Genomic DNA, 20,928 nt, shown 5'->3' with positions numbered 1-20,928 from the left:
TTCTTTCTTTTTCCGTGTCTTCATTTGGCTGCTGGAGGAATTTTTTTCTCCTTTCCTGCTCTACTTCCTGCCCCAAATCTCAATCACTGTCCTTCTCCCTTTCCCGGATTTCTCTTTCTTAACCTGGTAGATAATAGCGTAGTAGCGCTGATGACATTCTTCCTGCATTAAGAAGTAATATTACAGTTAAGAAAGGGTGAGTTTTTTAAAAATTTGAAAGTGCCCAGATGACCCATTTAGAAAGTCAACACACATTTTCTTGTTTATCCTTTAAATAAGCTTTTGCTGAAGCACCAGCATTAAGAATAAATGCACTTTTTATTCGATTTTATGTTTGTCCGATAGTATAAGTCCCATGCTAATACATGCTACCATTTTTCATGGTAAGCAAAATTTCAACAATGGGCATCATAAATAGACGTTAATGAGCCAACTTATGAGCCCAGCTATCCCTTGTCATTTCTGTGCGAAAATGTACACTGAGTCCAGATTTAGAATCGCCGACTGGACACAGACAGTGTGTTGTGTGTCTTGGAACCTTCTCGGTCCGGTGTGCATAGCGTCATTCATGTCCTCTTTCTTTGTCAAGCTCCAAAGCAAATTGGGAACACTGGGGATTTCTTCACTTCGTACGTGTGACTTACGCCCTGTGATGTGTTTGTCCCACAGGAAAAGCTTTTGACATCACGTACGTGCGCCTCAAGTTCCACACTAGCCGGCCAGAGAGCTTCGCCATTTACAAGCGCACCCGGGAGGACGGGCCCTGGGTGCCTTACCAGTATTACAGTGGCTCCTGCGAGAACACCTATCTGAAGGCAAACCGAGGCTTCATCAGGACAGGAGAGGACGAGCAGCAGGCCTTGTGCACAGATGAATTCAGTGACATTTCCCCTCTCACTGGAGGCAACGTGGCCTTTTCCACCCTGGAAGGGAGACCCAGCGCCTACAACTTTGACAACAGCCCTGTCCTGCAGGTAAGCGTCCGGTGGTCGGCTTGGGAGGCAGTCGTTTCTTCTTCCTACAGGAAGCAGGCAGAGAGAGTGCTGTCCTGGGGCCCTGTGGTCCCCCTTCTGAGGGGAGGGGTGGCAGTAGAGTCTGCTCCAGCAAGACGGACAGCTGTATTTGATCCTGCTGTCCTGTGTCCTCTTCCTAAGTGACATGTTTGGTTCCCGTTGCCCAGTGGATGTTTGCTCTTATGTTCTCGTGCACTTGCAAATGTATCCTGGGATATATAAACTTTACAAACTTTTTAAAAAGTTGGACAATTTTAACTTTCGTGTCTGTACCGGAGGCAGAAACATTTTGCTTTTGACCTTTCAAAGAGGGTATTTGAACTAATCTACCCAGTTTCCTTGCATCCTTTCTTCCCTCTTTGGACAAAACAACAAATAGTTTATTAGCAATTAGAGGGAATAGTTGAAGCAAGAGCACTAAGAATGCCATCTTCCTTCATTACTGTGGAAAAGCTGATTGGGTTTATTTGACACCATTGCGAATCATGAAGACTCATTGCCTACAAGCACTGGTGTTCATGGCGGGTCGTGAATTGAGGTATCCCTGGTATAATGCTTACACATTGTGATAGAAAGTTTTCCTATTAAACAATGGAAAGAATTAAAGATTCCTTTCTTTTCTCATGAATTCTGTGTGCACATTCCTTATACACCGTAATATGGAATCTCTCTGTATTGTTTAGAGTTCTGTAACTTTTTCTTATGTTCTGGCATTTGGTCACGCAGAGACTGGTAAGCCCCATGCTATACTCGGCACATTAATACAGAATTGGAGACATTTCTCTCACGTGGCCAAACTCGTATCTCAATGGGGGCAGCCTGTATGAATTGACTGAGACAGGAAATACTGGATGTGGGTTTGTAAAGGATATGTCCATTTTATGAAAAGCTGTTGTGATTTCTTAGTGGAGAATCCCCTCTTTTGATGTGTGGAGGTGCTTTATGCTTTTGTGTTGTCTCAGTTTTTCTCTCTGGAATTTATGAGGTTCAACGCTCTTTTCCTAATTTGGTTGAATTTGGTTTCTTTTCCTAATTTCCTAATTTGGTTGAAACCTAAATTGGTTTTCCTAATTTTGGACGGTGGCAAAAGATGAGAATATGTTCCTCTGTGAGTCCAGTTCTTTCCTTCTGTAGGTTGTATGGTACTTCTGTAAATTGCTTAGGAGATTATAAATCTTGATCTTGGTCAACTCGGAGTCTATGATGAGCAAGGAGTATGTTTGCAAAGGCCTTTCAGAAAAGTACTTTTGGCATTGGCAATAAGAGGTGTTCAAAATGAATGGCAGGAGGGACAGCTGACTTTGCCAGATGAAAAAGCAGGGGACTGAATGCCTAGGAGAGATGTGATGTACACATACTCTTTAAGTCGATCAACCAGCAAACATTTGCTAGCTTTGTTTCTTCCCATGCAACTTGCCGTCCTGGAGAGACAACAGTAGGAAAAAGCAGTGACATCAAGTTGGGACTGGCTTTTCTGGCACCTTTGCTAACTGCATGGCTTGTCAGCTTGTCTTGAAGCAGTTCCCCAAGCTGTAGCAATTCTGATGTTTGCTGCTCTCTACTCCACAGGAATTCAGGAGACGAAATGTGGTAAAAGCGCTATGGGTATCTGCAATAGGTTTGGCCAGTTGGTATCCTTATGCAGAAACGTTAATTATGTGTCTCTGGATGTAAGCGCCCTGGCTCTGATATCCAATTGCCAAGGGGGGTTAACTGATTTGACTTTTAGCTGATCTGAAAATGAGGACAGAAGTTGTTGGCATCAGCTCCTTGGGCCTCCCTCCAGACGCTGTGATCTCACGTATGGGGGGAGGAGACTTCTCCTGGTTTCACTGTATATGAATATTGCTAAGCATGTATTGATTTAGAATAATAATTAGCACTTATGACAGCACTTACTGTAATGGGCCACAATGTGACAAGCATTGTTCTAAGCCCTTTAGATGTATCAGATGTATGAACTCGTTAATCCTCACAATAACTGTAAGGTAGATGCTTTTGTTAGCTCCATTTTACAGATGAGGAATCAGAGGAGTCAGAAGCCAGATAGGATCAAATAACTTGCCCCAAATCACGCAGTTTTAAATGGCAGAACCAGGATTCAAAACCTAGAAAGTCTTGCTCCAGAGGGTGCTCTTTTTAAGGTGCCCATTATGAAAAAGAAAAAAGGCTTAGCTTCAGCCCTTGAGAAGCGTTTATTCAGGAGACCTGTGAGAAAGGTGAAGGTTGTAGAAGATATACTAAGCCTTAAACAGAGATATGTTTAGCTGTTTACATTGCAGACGCCTAAAAGATTCCTAACAGTGTGGCCAGGAGTGGGTGTAGTCATTGGAGTGCCAAGTTGGGATGCGGTGAAATCATCATCTCTTCGCCTTTCTAATTATACTTGGAGGCTTCACGGAGATCAGCTTTTCTGAGCTCTCTGTGTTGTTCTATCTGCCGGGTGTTGGGCGTGGTTTAAACAGTGGTTCTTAATCAGGGGTGTGCCTCCCAGGCTCCCGTGGAACCTTCTGAAAACACAGACGCCTGCAGCTCTTGCTTGTTCCAGCTCCGTAGGAGAGATGCAGTCCCAGGAGAGGACTTAAAGTGGAAATGATACCTTTGACTGGTGCAGTGTAATTTACCACTCCAGACTTAATGGTTTTAAACAACCATGATTTACTATTTCTCATGACTGAGTGTTGTCCTGGGCTTGCTCAGGGGCAGGTGAGCAGTGAGCTGGGTTTCTCTCTCCCTGTGGGCTTCCATCCACAAGGAGGCTAGACTAGGGTTCTTCACGGGATGGCAGAAGTCTTCCAGGAGGGTAAGTCCCCGTGCACAAATGCTTATCAAACCTTTGCTTGTGTCACATTTACTGATGTCCCCTCAGCCAAAGCAAATCAGATACGCCCAAGCCCAGAATCAGCGTGGAAAGGGACGACACAGGGTGTGGAGACTGGGAGACAAGATTCGTTGGCGTCGTTATTATAACAGTCTACCACAGATGTAGACATCTGACTAACATTACTACAGTGAAAGGGCATTTGTTATAAGGGTTTAGATTTCATAAAACTTAGGGGGAAGCCATACAACCTTCATTCTTATCCTCTGCGTTATGGTACACCTACCACGGTGATCAGTGGTTTCTTCAAATCCGTTCATTTGCTCAGCGAATGTTATTTGAGCAGTAGGGAAACTGCCTTGAACAAAGCAAAAAAATCCCTGCCCTTGTGGGACTTATAAACTGGTGGTGATGGTGGCAAAAACAGACAATATAGATAATGATAAATAAAAAAGAAAGAAAAACAGGGAAGGGACATAGGGAGTTGGGGTGGGGAGCAATTTTTGATGGGGTGGCCAGGGGACGCCTGACAGAGAAGTGAAATTGTGGGAAGGGTCAAGACAAAGACAGACTCTGATTGGTTCAGGCCAGTGTAATGATTTATTACTCATACTTGCATGTTTGTGCCAGCTCTGTCAGTAGTGGAGTGGGTGTGGAGTGAGCGATAGATGGTACGAAATGGGCAGGCAGAGGTAGTGAGCAGCATATCTAGTACAGGTGTGATATTACATGAGAGCTATGCTGGTGTCTCTGATTGCATTTGCGGTGTGGATAGATGGTGGGGAGCAGGGACATGTGTATTGAGTACCAATGTATGTTAGGCATTTGAAAGTATATTTCATTCAAGCCTCTCTATGGCCTTGTAAAGAAACTTGCTTTGGGGGACTCCGAGTGATAAAGTAGCAATTTATATCAAAGCAATTTACAAAGAAGAGACAAGTCAAGAAAGAGAAAAATATTAGGAAATTAAAAGAGTCATGGAGTATCAGAATAGATTTAACGAGTAAGCTAAATGATACATTAACTGGTGAGAAACTTAGATCGCATTTACATCTGTCATCTTCGGGCCTGTTACCTATAGTTTCTGTTTTTGTTTTCTGACAGGAATGGGTAACCGCCACTGACATCAGAGTAACGCTCAATCGGCTGAACACTTTTGGAGATGAAGTGTTTAACGACCCCAAAGTTCTGAAGTCCTATTATTACGCAATCTCTGATTTTGCTGTGGGTGGTAGGTAAGTAAACTATAAAAAAACTGCGAAAGTCATTGGTTTAGAAGTGAATGTAGCAACTTGTTTACAACTATATTAATAATATTTTTAGGCCTCATTATCCTGGAAACCCAGTAATTAGGTTTTCTAAAACCTTGTCAAATCCACACACTTTGTGCATTCTTATTGAGTGTTTAAGTGTAAAGCTCTATTAATAGGCACTTTGAAACTACCGAGGAAGTGTGAGACTGACATTCACCTACTGAGAAAGCCCTGACCCATAAGTGGGGTAGGCAGTGGGTAAATATGTGAAAAATTCAACACGGATACAGTCACAATTTTCAGGTAAAAAGGTGCCATATGTCAGGGAATACTACGGAACTGTGAGGCTAGAGAAGCAGATGGGCTCTCAGCTGCTCTTGTAGAAGGGGTAGGGTTTGGATGAGTGGGGAGAATATCTGTGTTGGGTGTAAGAGGAGGCGTATGTCACAAACAAAAGTTTAGAGTTGGGAGAGTAACGGAAACCCACTTGACTTGAGGAAAGTCTCTTATATAACTTTGTAGAGTTGTCAACCAGAGAGAGAGCTGGGTAGCCAGAGACCTCGGACAGCAGGAAATCATCTTAGACTTACCTCCCTTGTGTTAGACTAGGAAGTCTCAAGAGCAGAAACATTATTTTTGTATACAGTGTTCCTGGTGTGGGAAAGTTAATGGAAATGATAACCAATGAGAATTTGTGTACTTTTTGGAGTAGTGTTATCAAAACAGTGGGTTAGGAAGATTAGCTGGGGGCAAGGTAAAAGTGGAGTGTGAGCGAGAGAATTTATATTCCTGTGATGAAGTCGTGTGATCTAGGTGTTAGGGGACACATACCTGACATTGGGGTGGTGACAACAGAATGGAAAGGAACATTTAGATCCATTTTATTGTGAAGGAAGAATTCTCAGGACTTTAGTCAAGGATGATTTTACGGTTTAGTGATCAGAATGGTGATACCATTAAAGTAAATGAAGAAGATGAGCTGATTTGGGGGCATGATGAGTTTAGGTGTAGACATGTAAACCTTTAGGTCATGGAGGACATCAGACGTGCACAGCAGTCAAAGAGCTTGGGAGACGCATGAGAGCTGGAGCCATAAATCTGTGACTCATCCTGGTTACACTGTAGATGTTTCAGAAGTGTTTGGGTGTAGTTTGATTAAGTGGTGGTTGAAGCTCTAGAGCTGATCGCTATCTTGAAGGAAGCAAGTGAGGGAAATGTCAGTACACCAGAGCGCACATTAGTATTCACGGGGATTTCCACGCGTCCTTTGTTTCCAGTTGTACCTGTGTCCTGCATCAAAGGTATCCCTCAGGGATGCTTACCCCAAACAACCTGAGGGATATCAGGGTACCAGAGAGCCACATGGTGCTGAGGTATCTAGTGTATCTTACTATCTTTAGATCAGAATACTTTAAAATCATTATGGCAGATAACTGCCGACATAATTTTTGACTTGTTATTTGCCCACACAATTCTAGACACATAAATAAAGCGTCTTGATCCTTCCAATAGGAAATAGGCTTTCTCTTTATCCCTATTTTGCAGGTAAGGCGCAGAGGTTAAGTTACATCAGTAAGTCACAGGGCTGTGTATCAAACCCAGGCAGCCCGACTTCAGAGTCTATGTCCTTCTTACCCAGTACATTTGGCTGCCTCTTGACCCTCACATTTGACTTTAGGAAGTGAGCCTACAGATGTCCTCAGATATTGTTAGGGGCTTTCTTCTCACATCTGGTTAATGCCCCATCCCCTGTAAAATAAAAACTGCCTTTTTTTTTTCCTTGTTTAATTTTTCCTCAGACCTGAAAACTCAAACAGCCATTACTTAATTTTGCTCAGTTTCTCAGTTTACCATTTTGGATGGTAAACTTAAGAACATTCAGAGGTGGTTTTTAGTTCGCTTTGGGCATTCTTTTTCTGCATTCCTTTCTGGCACTTGGTGCTATTTCATATTTTTGAGTGTCTCTTCTCTTCCCAGGTGTAAATGTAATGGACACGCCAGCGAGTGTATAAAGAATGAATTTGACAAGCTGGTGTGTAACTGCAAACACAATACTTATGGAATAGACTGTGAAAAGTGTCTTCCTTTCTTCAATGACCGGCCCTGGAGGAGGGCAACTGCCGAAAGCGCCAGTGAATGCCTGCGTGAGTAGCCCTTGGCATCAGTCTGTCAAATTATTTTGAGGACTTTCAGAGGTGGAAGAAGGAATGGGTGACTTCGTTTATTCCTCCCTTGAAAGGAAAACTCTGAAAGGCATTATTTCTTCCACAATTTGAGAGTGCAGAACAGTCAACTGCATGCGCGTCAGAGGAAAATCATAGACAAGAGCAATCGCCTGTAAACATAAACTGTGTTGGTTTTTGTGTTTCCTTCATGAATACACATACCAGAATGGGAACAGCGTCTCCGAGGTTTGCCACTTTGCTTAGATCCAGATACTGACTCTGGGTAGTCTACTCTAAAATACGATTTCTCTGGTCTTTTCTTCGTTGCCCTTTAAAATATCCTTCTTCCTACTAATGCTTATGTTTTCAAGTAGCCAAGGTCGTTGATTGACATGTCTCAGGCTTGATGAGTTCTAAACTAAGACTGCCATTCAAAAGATTATCAAAATTATTTTTCTTTCATCTCACTAAAGAGCACATGGGGAGCCCCCCACCATGCAAAGGTGGGTCGCTTTGGGAGGAAGAGTAGATACTAGTTTTCCAAGGAAAGGGTAAACTGAAAAAGATAACACATTATTCCCTCATAATGTCTTGGTTTATTCTGAACAGATAAAGGAATCTCAGAAGAAAGGAACTATGAAACCATGTAATTATGACTTGCCAAGGACTTAAAAATAAGAAAAGTTTAAAGCAGCTGTAATTTTCTTATGTCCTGATAACTATTCCACGTCATACTGTCTTGGGACTAAGAAAGAAGACACTTGGGACTTGCAGGAATTATTGGCGGAAACCCTGAGAAAGAATTGATGTCTCATCTTATGACTATTTCCATTAGCTGCCTAGAGCAGATTTTCTTATTCATCTTGTTTTTCTCTCAAGAAATCCCAGATCTGCAGATAAGTTTTAAAGCCTCCTCCAGCATTCCTAAGTATTTGCTCGAGCTTCTTTTACTGAACTATCGTATTCAGTGTTGGAAGCTACGTGACAGAGGCTGGCAAAAGACAGAATGAAATACTCCTAAGATGTAACATCTACATAAATATACACATGCGTTTGGAAAGTGTTCTGTTTCATGGTGTGGTCCTATGTAGAGCCTATCCAGGAACAGTATGAGAAAAACAAGTACAGTGCATCGCCAGTTGACCACTAGAAATGAACTGAGTGCTGTAGCTAAGTCAGTTTGCTTCCCTCCTTGGTCCCTTCAGCACTGGGACCCCTCAAAGAATGGTATTTCTGGAGGTTGTGACAATTGTACGGTATTGTCCAAAGATTGTGGAGGAGCAAGTTACAGCTGCCTTCTCTCTTACCAGCTGATGATAAGGGAGCCACACCATCTGCTTTGGCTGAGGGTTAGCACAGTGCGGATGAGGGAATTATCATGGCTCATAGTTTCCAAGTACCAGACTGTTCAGGTGGGGCTGCCTGGGTTGATTGTGGCATAATATTAGGGAAGAGAAACACCTAAAGAAGAAGGGAAAGGGGCTATAAAAGTTACGTAACATAACTCTAACTTTCGGTGCCAGTGCTTCGAGTTTCTGAAAAGTTTTCCAGTATAATGCCATGAGAGAACCGATTGTAAATGAAAGGAGAAAAAAAGAAAATACGTCTATTCAAATATTATTTCAAAACCACTTCCTGATGTATCTGAAATCAAATGACACATTATTTCATGCTCAAGATACTGCCTGTACTATGGGCAGAAGCAATAATTCTGAGAAAAATCATCTTAATAGAAATATAATAAAGAATTTATGTGACTACAGATACTTGTCCTAAAAATGTGGTTGTGCCCTGTAGGGAATAACATTACGTACTTAACAGATGACCCAGTTGCCACTGTGGCTCCCCAGTGGATGGATATATCTAGATTTCCCTCCAATGCTACCCCATCTCCAGAGGTACTGATTTTAACCCATACGTCTCGGGTTACCCCAGTCTGGATATGCAAGTAACCTGACACCTTGAAAGTTAGTATCTTAATGTCTTTGAATCATTGGAAACTGAAAAAGTTAAGGTAAATTGAAGCCTGCATATCAGTTGGCATCTTGTTCTTGGAGTTGGTGTTAGGATGAAGGATAAGATTCAGAAAAATTCTAATTTGACGTGGCTTTTACTTGTATATGAACGATAACCTAGAGGTTCCTTTCTGCGTGTGGGAATTCCTTATATTTTAAGATGGTGCTATTTTTGATAAGGATGAATGTTTCTTAGCAAGCTGATAACCTGTTATGTGAACTCTTTATTGACATCCTGTGTTTGTTTGTTTAATGAGCAGTGTATCTGGTAGTCATTCTTATTCTACCACCACGCGTCTCTCACAGAGATGTGGGAAATTATAGTTTTGGTTTCCTTTGAGTCTTGTAAAATGCTGTTTGTAAAGGAACATGGATCTGACTTAACTCAGATGTTTTGGCCAACAGCCTGTGACTGCAATGGCCGTTCACAGGAATGCTACTTTGACCCTGAACTATACCGTTCCACTGGCCACGGGGGCCACTGTACCAACTGCCAGGACAACACCGATGGCGCCAACTGTGAGAGGTGCCGCGAGAATTTCTTCCGCCTTGGGAACAAGGAAGCCTGCTCACCATGCCACTGCAGTCCTGTTGGTAAGTGATAGGCAGTGTCTGCTTCCGACCGATGGGTTGAAAGGGAAAGTCAGCCTTCCCTGTACCCCCAGAAAAACCTAGGTGTTCGCACACGTTAGGTATGGGAATGGGTACATTATTGTAGCATGTAAATGATTCAGGCTCTGCCTGTACCTCCCACCTCCACTCTCTTTAACCACGTTGAACTTTCAGATGATTCTCTGTGTGTGTGAATCTGGGGTCGGCCTGTGTAATGACTTTGTAAATAATTATCAGCAAGATCATAGAGACCATTTGAACTTTGACTGTAAAAGGTTAGCTGCTTCGTGAGTTCGTCCTTGTTAATGATTTTGTTTAGTCTAAAATCCTCAGAGGGCAGAACAGTCTCATGTTGGTGTGTGTACATAATTGCAGTGTGCTCTTAAGCTTTTCTACTCTTTCAAGGGTTTGGCCTTTATTTTTGTCGTTCATACTAGTATATACTTCAATGCTGGACGTGGGTCTTAAGGAGCTGTGCTTTCCCACAGAGAAGTGACTGGCCTTGTGTCCAGTTTGTCACTGGGTGCACAGTGACCGGTTAGTATTGTTCAACATTGATGAGTAGGATGTATGTCTGGAAATTTAAAATGTCAAGGCTTAGAAGAATGTGATTTTGAGAGAATTCTAATTTAAAATCTGATCTTGATCTCTCTGTAACCATCTAGAAATTACATACTAGCTTTCAGGCATTGCTTTCAGTTACCAGTTTTCTTTCCTCAACTTACTAATTTTGCTTACATAGCTGGTGGTTGACAAGCTCTTTACATTTTAGGTTCTCTCAGCACACAGTGTGACAGCTATGGCAGATGCAGCTGTAAGCCAGGAGTGATGGGGGACAAGTGTGACCGTTGCCAGCCTGGATTCCATTCTCTCACTGAGGCAGGTTGCAGGTAAGAGTTTCAAAACCAAAAGCAAGGGGCATAATCTAAATGTAGTCGATTCCTAATATAATAGATTTGTGGCCTACCTGCAGCACTATAAACTTTTCCCCAAAAAAATAATTATCAAGCAGATTCTAGACTTCTAGTTATCATGATGATCCAGGATTGTTTTGTACAGACATCAAGCGGGGTTTTTAATATCTACACATGACGGGTATCCTTGATTGAAACCAAATTCAAATACTAAAACAACTTGAGGAATCATTTTGCTCTACTATATATTTCTTATTTTTAGGAAGTCTGTGAACCTATAAAACAAAAGGTTGGCTTTAAGAGTGGCTTTCTCTTCTCTCATTGTTGTATTCCATTTTGCATCCGACAGGCCATGCTCATGTAATCCTTCTGGCAGCATTGATGAATGTAATATGGAAACTGGACGATGTGTTTGCAAAGACAATGTAGAGGGCTTCAACTGTGAGAGGTAGCGCATTCTTTCTCGAGCTGTATTGTGTTTTCTCTGTCATCATATTTCAAGTACACACACAAAAAATGCCTGATTGTATCGTAATCTTTTTCAGATGCAAACCTGGATTTTTTCATCTGGAATCATCTAATCCGAGGGGTTGCACACCCTGCTTCTGCTTTGGGCACTCTTCTGTCTGTACAAATGCTGTCGGCTACAGTGTTTCTTCTATAACCTCTACGTTTCAGATTGGTAATTTAGACGTCTCTTCCTATCCCCCTTAGAAATGTGAGACTAGACTTAACAGCATTGTTAAAAAAGCACTAAGGATGGTTGGATGGTGGCAGCACTTCACGTTTTTTTAATCCATGTGATTTTTCTTCCTTGGCTTTTTAATTGAAGCATACATATGGTTTTAGAATATACCGTAGTGAGTATAAATGTTATATAAAATAAAGCAAACGATAGCGTGAGGGAGATAGCGTCTATAGGTACTGTTGTAGGAGCTATTTATTCAAGCACGGTCACTGATGGCTTTCCATAAACATATTTTGTGGTACGTAGAGGACCTGAATTTGGGGTGTTTGCAATGTTAAAGGCACTTGCATTTCATCCTCTGCTGACAGGTGAGGATGGGTGGCGTGCAGAGCAAAGGGACGGCTCGGAAGCATCGCTGGAGTGGTCCCCTGAAAGGCAGGACATCGCTGTCATCTCAGATAGCTACTTTCCTAGGTACTTCGTTGCTCCTGGTAAGTGAGGCTTGACAGCAGTCTGGCTGACGTGTGCTCCTCCGTAGTCTCATTCTCACGTTCTCGCTTCATTGTGTCTGCGTTCCAGCGAAGTTCTTGGGCAAGCAGCTGTTGAGTTATGGTCAGAACCTCTCCTTCTCCTTTCGCGTGGACAGGCGAGACACTCGCCTCTCTGCAGAAGACGTGCTGCTGGAGGGAGCGGGCCTGAGAGTGGCCGTGCCCTTGATTGCGCAGGGCAATGCCTATCCGAGTGAGACCACTGTGAAATACGTGTTCAGGTAAGCCTGTCTTCTGGGCAAAATCTGACTTGACCGGAATTATAAAAGTGGTTTCTTTATCTAAGCTTATCAGGCCTCAAGGTGAACATTGAAGAAAATTTCTGGGTTTCAAAGGGGGCCGTTGTAAAACGAAGGTTGTTGGTGGCATAAATGAATAAGACGTGCTCTCTCAGCACCCACATTGTCTTTACAGAAGTTCATGGCGCCCTTTTTTTCTCTCCAGGCTCCATGAAGCAACAGATTACCCTTGGAGGCCTACTCTGACCCCTTTCGAGTTTCAGAAGCTCCTTAATAATTTGACCTCTATCAAGATCCGTGGGACATACAGTGAGAGAAGTAAGTTAGGATCTAATTTAGAATTGTTTAGGAATACGATTAGGTAGAAAGATACATAATAATGCAAAGTTTATTTCTAAACTCCTGGTAGTATAATACTGATGCTAAAGAAGTGGTATAAACTAGCTCATTGTACATGAGTTATGTATAAAAAGAATGTGTTTTTTAAACTACTTTCAAGGACCTAGAGAAAATGTGCTAAAATTAGTAAATTGCATTATTTTATAACGAATAAGCCTGTTGCAATTACATTATACATAAATAGATTCTTCTAAGAATTCTAAATATGATTCCACTGGCTTACATTGCTTGACTTTCATTTCTTTTTATTTATTGCAATGTACTTACCAAGCCTTTTAACCATTGGCTAAATTATGAAAAATTATAAATTGCTGAATGAACATTTGTTATAATTTTAGATACACAAAGCTGTTGTAAGTATGCCTTTGAAATTCTTGTCCTATAAACTTTTTTAATGAGGACCTTTTCCTGTAGAAAGGTAAAACTGGGGAAAGGTGAGTTAGAGTGCTCGTGTGGCACTGGGGATGGCATCAGCAGTTTGGATGTATTGATTTTTTTTTTAATTGAGGTGTAATTGACATACTACATTATATTAGTTTTCAGTATACGACATAATGATTCAGTATTTGTATATATTGCTAAATGATCGCCACAGTAAGTCTATCCGTCACCATTCATAGTTACAGAATTTCTTTTTCTCGTGATGAGAACTTTTAAGATTTATTCTCTCTTAGCAACTTTCCAATATGCAGTACAGTATTACTAACTATAGTCACCATGCTACATATCACGTCCCATGAGTTATTTATTTTATAGCTGGAAGTTTGTACTTTTAGACTCCCTTCACCCATTTCTCCTCCCCTTCCCACAGCAACTTCCAGTCTATTCTCTGTATCTATGAGTTCGTGGTTGGTGGGGTTTTTTTTGCATTTTTTTTAGAGTCCACATTAAGCTAGATGTCATGGTATTTGTCTTTCTCTATCGGACTTATTTCACTTAGCATCATGCCTCAAGGTCCTAGGCTGTGTTGATTTTTGAGATGCCTGCATGAATATTCCGTTGAGAATGTCTTATAAGTAGTAGTTAGAAATATGGACGAGGGGCGTAGGAAGAAGTTAGAACTGGAGATCTAGAATTAAAAGGTTGTCAGCATATGGACAGTAATTTTTAAACTTGGAAATATGACAGAAAGTATAGACAGAGAAGAGACGATGCAATTCTGGAAACATAGTTATTTAAGAACCATGACCTGAGACTCAAGAGAGAAATAAAATTTGAAGGAGGAGAAATAACAGGTTTAGGAAGATACCACCATTGGATTTTGGATTGGGTGACTAAGGAATCACTGGTGAGGTTTGGGTTTGTTTTTTTTAAAGAAGTGTTGAAACCGAAATTAGATTGCAGTGCTTTGATAAGTAATTGGAAGGTCAAGAAGTAAAATAGAAGTTATTCTTTCAAGAAGTTTGGCTGTAAGGGAAGGAAGAAATGTACTGTAATTCAAGAGTAGGGACAAAATTACTTTTAGGATGGGAAGACTTAAGAAAGCTTAGAGTTGGAAGCACACTAACCAATAGTGATGTATGTCATGATCTAATTGTTAAAAAAAAACCATAAACATATTAAAAGTTAACTAAGTTCAAGGCAGTAATAGGAGAGATAGCCTTCAGCCTCAGGTTGCCAACTTCGAAGAATTATGTAAGCCACAAATGATATTTCATGACATAGGGAAATACACTTTACACATAGACTGCAAGAGACAGGAACAGAATGGAAACTAAAGAGAAAAATGATATAATAATCAAAGCTTGCCTCTCCCATAGGATGTCTCTGCTGAAGCTATGCCAGGCACTGTTGGGTTGGATGAACCACTGATCTAAGCCAATATAAGGCTTTTCTATTTTCATTTTCTTCTGGAAATGGGAAAGCATTATGATATATGGCATAAGGAAATGACTTTGGAATAATTGCATATTTGTCAAAGTAGCCCTGAGTATTAGAACTTATTTATTTATTTTTGCAGTTTTGTGCAGCACAAAAAAATATAATTGAGCGGTACCTGTTGACAGGCGCTTTCCCTACTTTCTTATCCTTGAACTCTGCAACCAATGCCTGCTTTTGTGGCAAGAGAACAAAAGCACTGCTTAATGGCTGCACACGTAAACACTTTTTGTCCCCCCATATTCTTGCTCTTATTTCTTTTTGCCTGAGACTATTGTCTAATGCTTTTGATTTTTCATATTAGTGATTGGGAGAACTGTAAAATCCACCTCTGTGTGTGTGTGTGTGTGTGTGTGTGTGTGTGTGTGTGTGTGTGTTTAAAAATGTAAGTTTGCAATACTGTCATTCCAGACACTCAGCATCAGCTACCACATAGTTGTTCTAAATGCTATTTTTTTTAGTTATCTTCTCCAATACATGAATTAAACTAATGTTTGAGTGTCTCTGGTGTTTGGGGTCTGGTTACTCTTTAGCATTATTGACTTTTCATGAGCTTTTACAAAACGGAAGCCAGTTCAGTGATTCTCTTTTCTCCACCACACCCAGGTGCTGGATATTTGGATGATGTCACCTTGGCAAGTGCTCATCCTGGGCCTGGGGTCCCTGCAACGTGGGTGGAGTCCTGCACCTGTCCTGTGGGATACGGGGGACAGTTTTGTGAGATGTGCCTCTCGGGTTACAGAAGAGAAACTCCGAGTCTTGGGCCATACAGCCCGTGTGTGCTTTGTACCTGCAATGGGCACAGTGAGACCTGTGATGCTGAGACAGGTGAGCAGATGATCTCTGGGGGCTGCGAGACCTAAATTCTCTTTAGCAGATGGGTTGGAAATGCTCGCTGTCTTACGTGTTTGTGTACTTGCCTGTTTTCTCATACCCGCTCTCCAAATAGGTGTTTGTAACTGCAGAGACAATACAGCTGGCCCCCACTGTGAGAAGTGTAGTGATGGGTACTATGGAGATTCAACCATGGGCACCAACCATGATTGCCAACCCTGTCCATGTCCGGGGGGCTCAAGTTGTGCAGTGGTCCCTAAGACACAGGAGGTGGTGTGCACCAACTGTCCTACTGGTACCACCGGTAAGTTGGCTCTTTCTATCTGCGTCCCGTGTTCCATCCTAGAAAACACCTTGGGGAGAAAGAGCTTTGGCAGTGCCTGGATATGTTTTTTTCATTTTGGTTCAATGATTACAGTTTTCCTAGTAGGCAAAGTTTTGCAGGGAACAGGTTTCTTATGGATTTATGAAATGCATATCAGTGCTAATAATAGCTAACATATTTATGCCCGGGTACTCTTCTGAGCACGTCCCCATCTTCTGCCTCACTAATCCTCACAACCTTAGGAGGTAGGTTCTGCTATTGTCCCCATGTTCCAGCTAAGAAAACTGAGGCACGGAGACATTAAGTTATATGACCCAGGCTGCAGGCGAGTCATTGGAGGAGCTGGATTTCAACCCAGGCATTCTAGCTCCAACGATGATGATCAGCGTAATATACCCTCCCTCAGATGAGGAGAACCAAAACTTGACTTTCAGTGTGTGGGGATGTCCTTGATGTTGGGATTCTTGCTATAAAGTAGTCATTTTTGAATTCTTTACATTCTTTCTTTAAACAGGCCTTTCAGTGTATCAGAGCCCATCTCATTTAGTTGGGAAAATATGTTTCTTTTTTATAGTTTTGGATAGGCCTGTGTTCCCATTCTCTGAGTTTCTTCCTTTGTGATAAGAACATGAAACTAGCTCTTCCTCAGCTACTCACGGAATGGCCTGGGGCTGACTGACCGAGGAGGACGAGGTTCACTGGTGACCGTTCCCCTTCTGCTAGTAGTGACTTCAACCTCCACGGAATGGAGAGGTTCTGGCCAGGCTTCTGACATTGCCTTTGGCTCCCTTCTAAGCTTTTTGTCCCAAACATATTGCTATAGAGCATGAGAATAAGTAAAGCCCCAAAATTCTGAGCTAATAATCTGTACCTCTTGTGTTTCATCAACACATTCTTTTATCATTGGGACACAGCCAAACCCCCATCTTACTTCTGCTACTCTTCTGACCCTCACGGCGAGCGCAGTGGCAGGGAAGCATGGAGATTCAGTCAATCGCTTAAAGGAAGTCGAGAAAGAAGGAGTCGAAATTAGGGTAGAATTACACTGTTTTGTACTCTTCTCTGCTTTTTTATTATAAACCATGGCCCAGCGGAGTCTCACGCAGACTTTTCCCGCATCATTCCCCCGCCACCCACTCGCACACTCTGCCCCACTTCTCCTGGGCTTCTTGTCCCTCGCAGGTGCCAGACTCTGGCTGGCCATATTCTGTCCTCTTTCTTCAGAGTGTTTACATTTTTCCTCCCCAAACCTCACTTTTCTTGGCCAACTCCTCCTGTCTCTTCTGTGGGGTTGGGTTGAAACATCACTATCCCAGGAAGGCTTTCGTCTCTGGGCCCTCCTTCCCTCCCTCTTATCCCAGGTCCTCAGGGCCCTTTCCTTCACTGCTGTAGGTCTAGTAAGTATCCCACTTACAGAACTTACTCGTAGACGTACTTACTATACACTCATTTTGTTGTTCCACTGACTGGGCAGACGGCAGCTGCAAAACTAAACAGAGTTAAACAGAGTGGAGTCGTTCTCATATCGATGTTAAATAATACAAATGGTGAATCGAGACTATTTGAGATGATTCATGGAGAGATGAGTATAATATAGAAGATCTGTAGCAGTTTTTGCAGTTTCTGAGGATCCTCATCAGGGTGTAGCGGTCTGTATGAAAAGCAGCATAAACCCTGTAAAAAATAATGCCGTCACTCTTTAGCCCTGTATCCTGCTTTCCTGTTTTCATAGCACTTTTTAACCACTTGATAGTTTTCTATTTATTTACTTGTCTATCTTCCCCCTTTACTCCTCCACCCCCAGTTTATGCCCCAGGAGAGGAGGGACTCTTGTCTGTTTCATTCACTTTCGTATCCCTAACAGAATAGCGTTTGGCATGTGTGTTTGTTGAATGAATGCCGATGTTTATTGAATAAATGAATAGAGGTTGCAGATACAAGGTAAGATGTTCTTCACTTAGAAGACTTTTGAGGAATGTAAATAACTACCGATAGTCCCAGATCTCTATGCGTCACATGTGGTAAGCTTTCACATTTCATCTCAGAACAGTCCTTTGAGGTAAATGATTAATAATCTTTTCTCTTTTTAACAAGTGTTTGAGTGCATGGCTTTGGGAATACAAAGATGAACAAGGGTGGTCCCTACTCTTCAGAGGCTAAAAGTATGGAGAGAGGCTAACAGTGTGCTTAGTCCATTTAAAAGGAAGCACACAGGGGCCGGGCCGGTGGCTCAGGCAGTTAGAGCTCCATGCTCCTAACTCCGAAGAGCTAGGAGTGGGAATTCGATTCCCACATGGGCCCGTGGGCTCTCAACCACAAGGTTGCCGGTTCAATTCCTCGAGTCCCACAAGGGATGGTGGGCTGTGCCCCCTGCAACTAAGATTGAACACGGCACCTGGAGCTGAGCTGAGCCCTCCACAACTAAGACTGAAAGGACAACAACTTGAAACTGAACGGCACCCTCCACAACTAAGATTGAAAGGACAACAACTTGACTTGGAAAAAAAAGTCCTGGAAGTACACACTGTTCCTCAATAAAGTCCTGTTCCCCTTCCCCAATAAAATCTTTAAAAAAATTAAAAAATTAAGAAAAATAAAAGGAAGCACACAAAAGAGTGCTAAAGGAGAAGGGCACCACTCCCAGTGAGGGGAGTGATGAGAGGAAAACTAAGGCAACAAAAGGTAGGTAACCTGCCCACATCATATTATTAGTTCAGCCAGAACTTGAACCTACATCCTCGCCTCTAAGACAAAAGGTAGACAAGCTGCAGCTGCCAGAGGGTATTTCAGAGTGGGCGGTTTTCATGGGCTACCATGTTGCTCTGTTAGGTTGTCTACCAGGTTTGTTCAATTGAGTGTTATTCAAAGCAGGTTTTAAGACATTTTAAATACGGATTGTATCTAGAATAGCTAAATTATCTGATGCAAAAGCGTAACTGGAATGCTGTCTTCATCCTAATCTGGAGAAAGATCTTGGGTGAGGGCCTGGGGACTATTTACATCAGCAACAAGCAGGGCGCCCGAGCTCCCTCGCCTCTCTTAACATCCTATTTCTTCCCCTCCGCCCCACCCCCACCACATTTCCTGCTCACCTCATCAGTGGTCTCCATTTGCCAACTGCAGTGGTCAGTTTTCAGTCCTCATCTGACCCGGTCTCTCAGCAACACTGGGCACTGTTGACTGCTCACTTTTCTCCAAACATTTTCTCCTCTTTTTTGACACTTCCCTCTCCTTGGTTCCCTCCCACCCCTCTTCTCTTGGGTCTCCTTTGATCACTTCTGATTCTCAACCTAGGACTTTCGTGTCAACTTTATCTCCTATAGTTTCCCCTCAGGGGAGCCAACCTCATCTTTAGTCTTCAAAGCCTCTCTGTGCTATAGGCGAAAATCTGTATCTTCAGCCATGCCCTCGCCCTCCTGACCACCGGCTACCTGCTTGCCATCTCTACGTGGATGGTGGGCTGACAGCCTTCCAGGTGCCTCTCCACATCCATTCTTCCTCTTTTTCCATCCTGACAAGACATGCACATACATCAAACAGCAGCCCCCATTCGAGTTCAGGCACCTACAGGAGATCAGAGAGAGGGGGACAAAGGGGCAGGCAGAATATTTATTCCAAGGCTCTTTCTCTGTAGGGTCCTTGTGGTTTGGTGACCTTAATCAAAGTTCTCAGCTTCTGTTAGGTGGCCTCCAAACAGCTCTTTCTAGTAAAGTGAGAAACTATTAGGTTCTGGTAACTGCTCCATCCACCCACCTTCTGAGGCACAGAAGTGGAGCCTCTCCTCACCCCCTGCAGTAACTCCAGGTACTGCTCTCTCCTGTGGTTGCCCAATCTGCCCGCACTTCTGTGGACACTATCTTTATTAAACTCTACTCAAGTCTTGCTGACTTGAATGTGCCAATTATTTTCTGCTGTGACCTGGATTCAGATGGCTAAAGGAATTCTCAAATTGCAGCAAATCCAAGATAAATCTTTTGATTTCCTCTGTCTCCAACCCCAACACTGTTCCTTCCCCAATCTTGTTCATCTCAGTAAAAATACTGCTGTACACCTAGTTGCTCAAGCTAAAATAAAATCCTAGGCATATCCTTGATTATTCTTTCTTTCATTTCACAGAAGCAACCATCCAGCAAGTGTTATTGATTCTATCTCACACCTTTACTACTTTTCCCTACTTCCACTGCTACCTCCCTGGTCCACCTTCTGTCATCTCTTCCTGTTTCATTCTGCTCTCCTATAATCCACTCTTCATACAACAGCCAGCATAATATTTTGGAAATGCAAGTCAGATCGTATCACTTTTAAAACCCTCTAGTGCCATCTCACTACACTTTAATTCAAACCCAAATTCCTTCTTGTGACCTGAGTGGTTGGCTCTTACTGCTTTCACAAGCTTGTCTTGCTTTTCTGGAACATTCTTCCCTTGGATATTATCATGACTGGTGTCTTCTGTCTTTTCATTGTCAACCCAAGTGTCTCCTCTTTACAGAGGCTTTCTCTAACCACCCAATCTAAAGTAGCCCTCACCTGTCACTATCATGTCACTGTTTTGTTTAACTTTTTACGCTTCTCTCTAACTGAAGTGACCTTGTTTATTTTTACGTCTTGGATTGGCCTCTCCCACTGCATGGTAAGCTTCATTAGAATGGAGACCTTGTCTACCTTGATCGCCATGTCATCCTGACAGCCCAGAACCTGCCTGTGTATAACAGATGCTCGTAAATATTTGTTGAATGAATACATGAACAGACCTCTGTTTCTCTGGAAAGCTTAGGCTAGTTCAAGTCCTATTGGGTACAAAAACATTAAGAACCCCACTTGAGCTAACAATGGTGGGAAAGTGGAACAGGAAAGATGAGCAGTGGGTTTAGTACAGCGGAAATGGCTCTGGATCCTACTAGCTCTATCTCTCTTACTATCTGCTGTTTGGTTGTGGGAAAGTTACTTAACCTGTCTGTTCCTTTAACTGCAAAAGAAGTGAGAGAAGCGAGCGGCAGTGACGATCTCTAAGTTCTCTTCTAAAATGCTCTGATTCTGTGCTCGTTGGCACCGCTCAGGGAAAGAGGCTCACACGCCTTTTATTTTTTAGGAGAATGGCCCAGCCCAACCCTGTTGTATAGAAGATTTATATTTATGGTGTCAAGAGTCATCTTTCATCTTTCTTAAGGTTGTCAACAAACAAACATATATGAATGTGCTGTCCCTTGGGACTGGAGAGTTTTAT

At 42.4% G+C, this 20,928-nt stretch overlaps 1 protein-coding gene across 1 annotated transcript in view; it reads left to right on the top strand.

Moving 5' to 3' along the window:
* The window catches only part of LAMC1 (laminin subunit gamma 1), a 108,814-nt gene that overhangs the window by 65,135 nt on the left and 22,751 nt on the right, over positions 1–20,928 (top strand). The window contains exons 2-13 of the mRNA XM_081024574.1: positions 670–974; positions 4,939–5,069; positions 7,065–7,231; positions 9,673–9,861; positions 10,652–10,769; positions 11,143–11,241; positions 11,339–11,475; positions 11,850–11,972; positions 12,061–12,250; positions 12,474–12,586; positions 15,152–15,373; positions 15,495–15,683. Of these exons, the coding sequence (XP_080880700.1) occupies positions 670–974; positions 4,939–5,069; positions 7,065–7,231; positions 9,673–9,861; positions 10,652–10,769; positions 11,143–11,241; positions 11,339–11,475; positions 11,850–11,972; positions 12,061–12,250; positions 12,474–12,586; positions 15,152–15,373; positions 15,495–15,683 (1,983 nt within the window). The remainder of the gene's footprint in view (positions 1–669; positions 975–4,938; positions 5,070–7,064; positions 7,232–9,672; positions 9,862–10,651; positions 10,770–11,142; positions 11,242–11,338; positions 11,476–11,849; positions 11,973–12,060; positions 12,251–12,473; positions 12,587–15,151; positions 15,374–15,494; positions 15,684–20,928) is intronic.

The sequence above is a fragment of the Rhinolophus hipposideros genome (assembly GCF_964194185.1).
Source record: "Rhinolophus hipposideros genome assembly, chromosome: 19".
Taxonomy (NCBI): domain Eukaryota; kingdom Metazoa; phylum Chordata; class Mammalia; order Chiroptera; family Rhinolophidae; genus Rhinolophus; species Rhinolophus hipposideros.
Note: the sequence above shows the minus strand (reverse complement) of the source record. Positions and strands in the feature narration are given on the sequence as shown.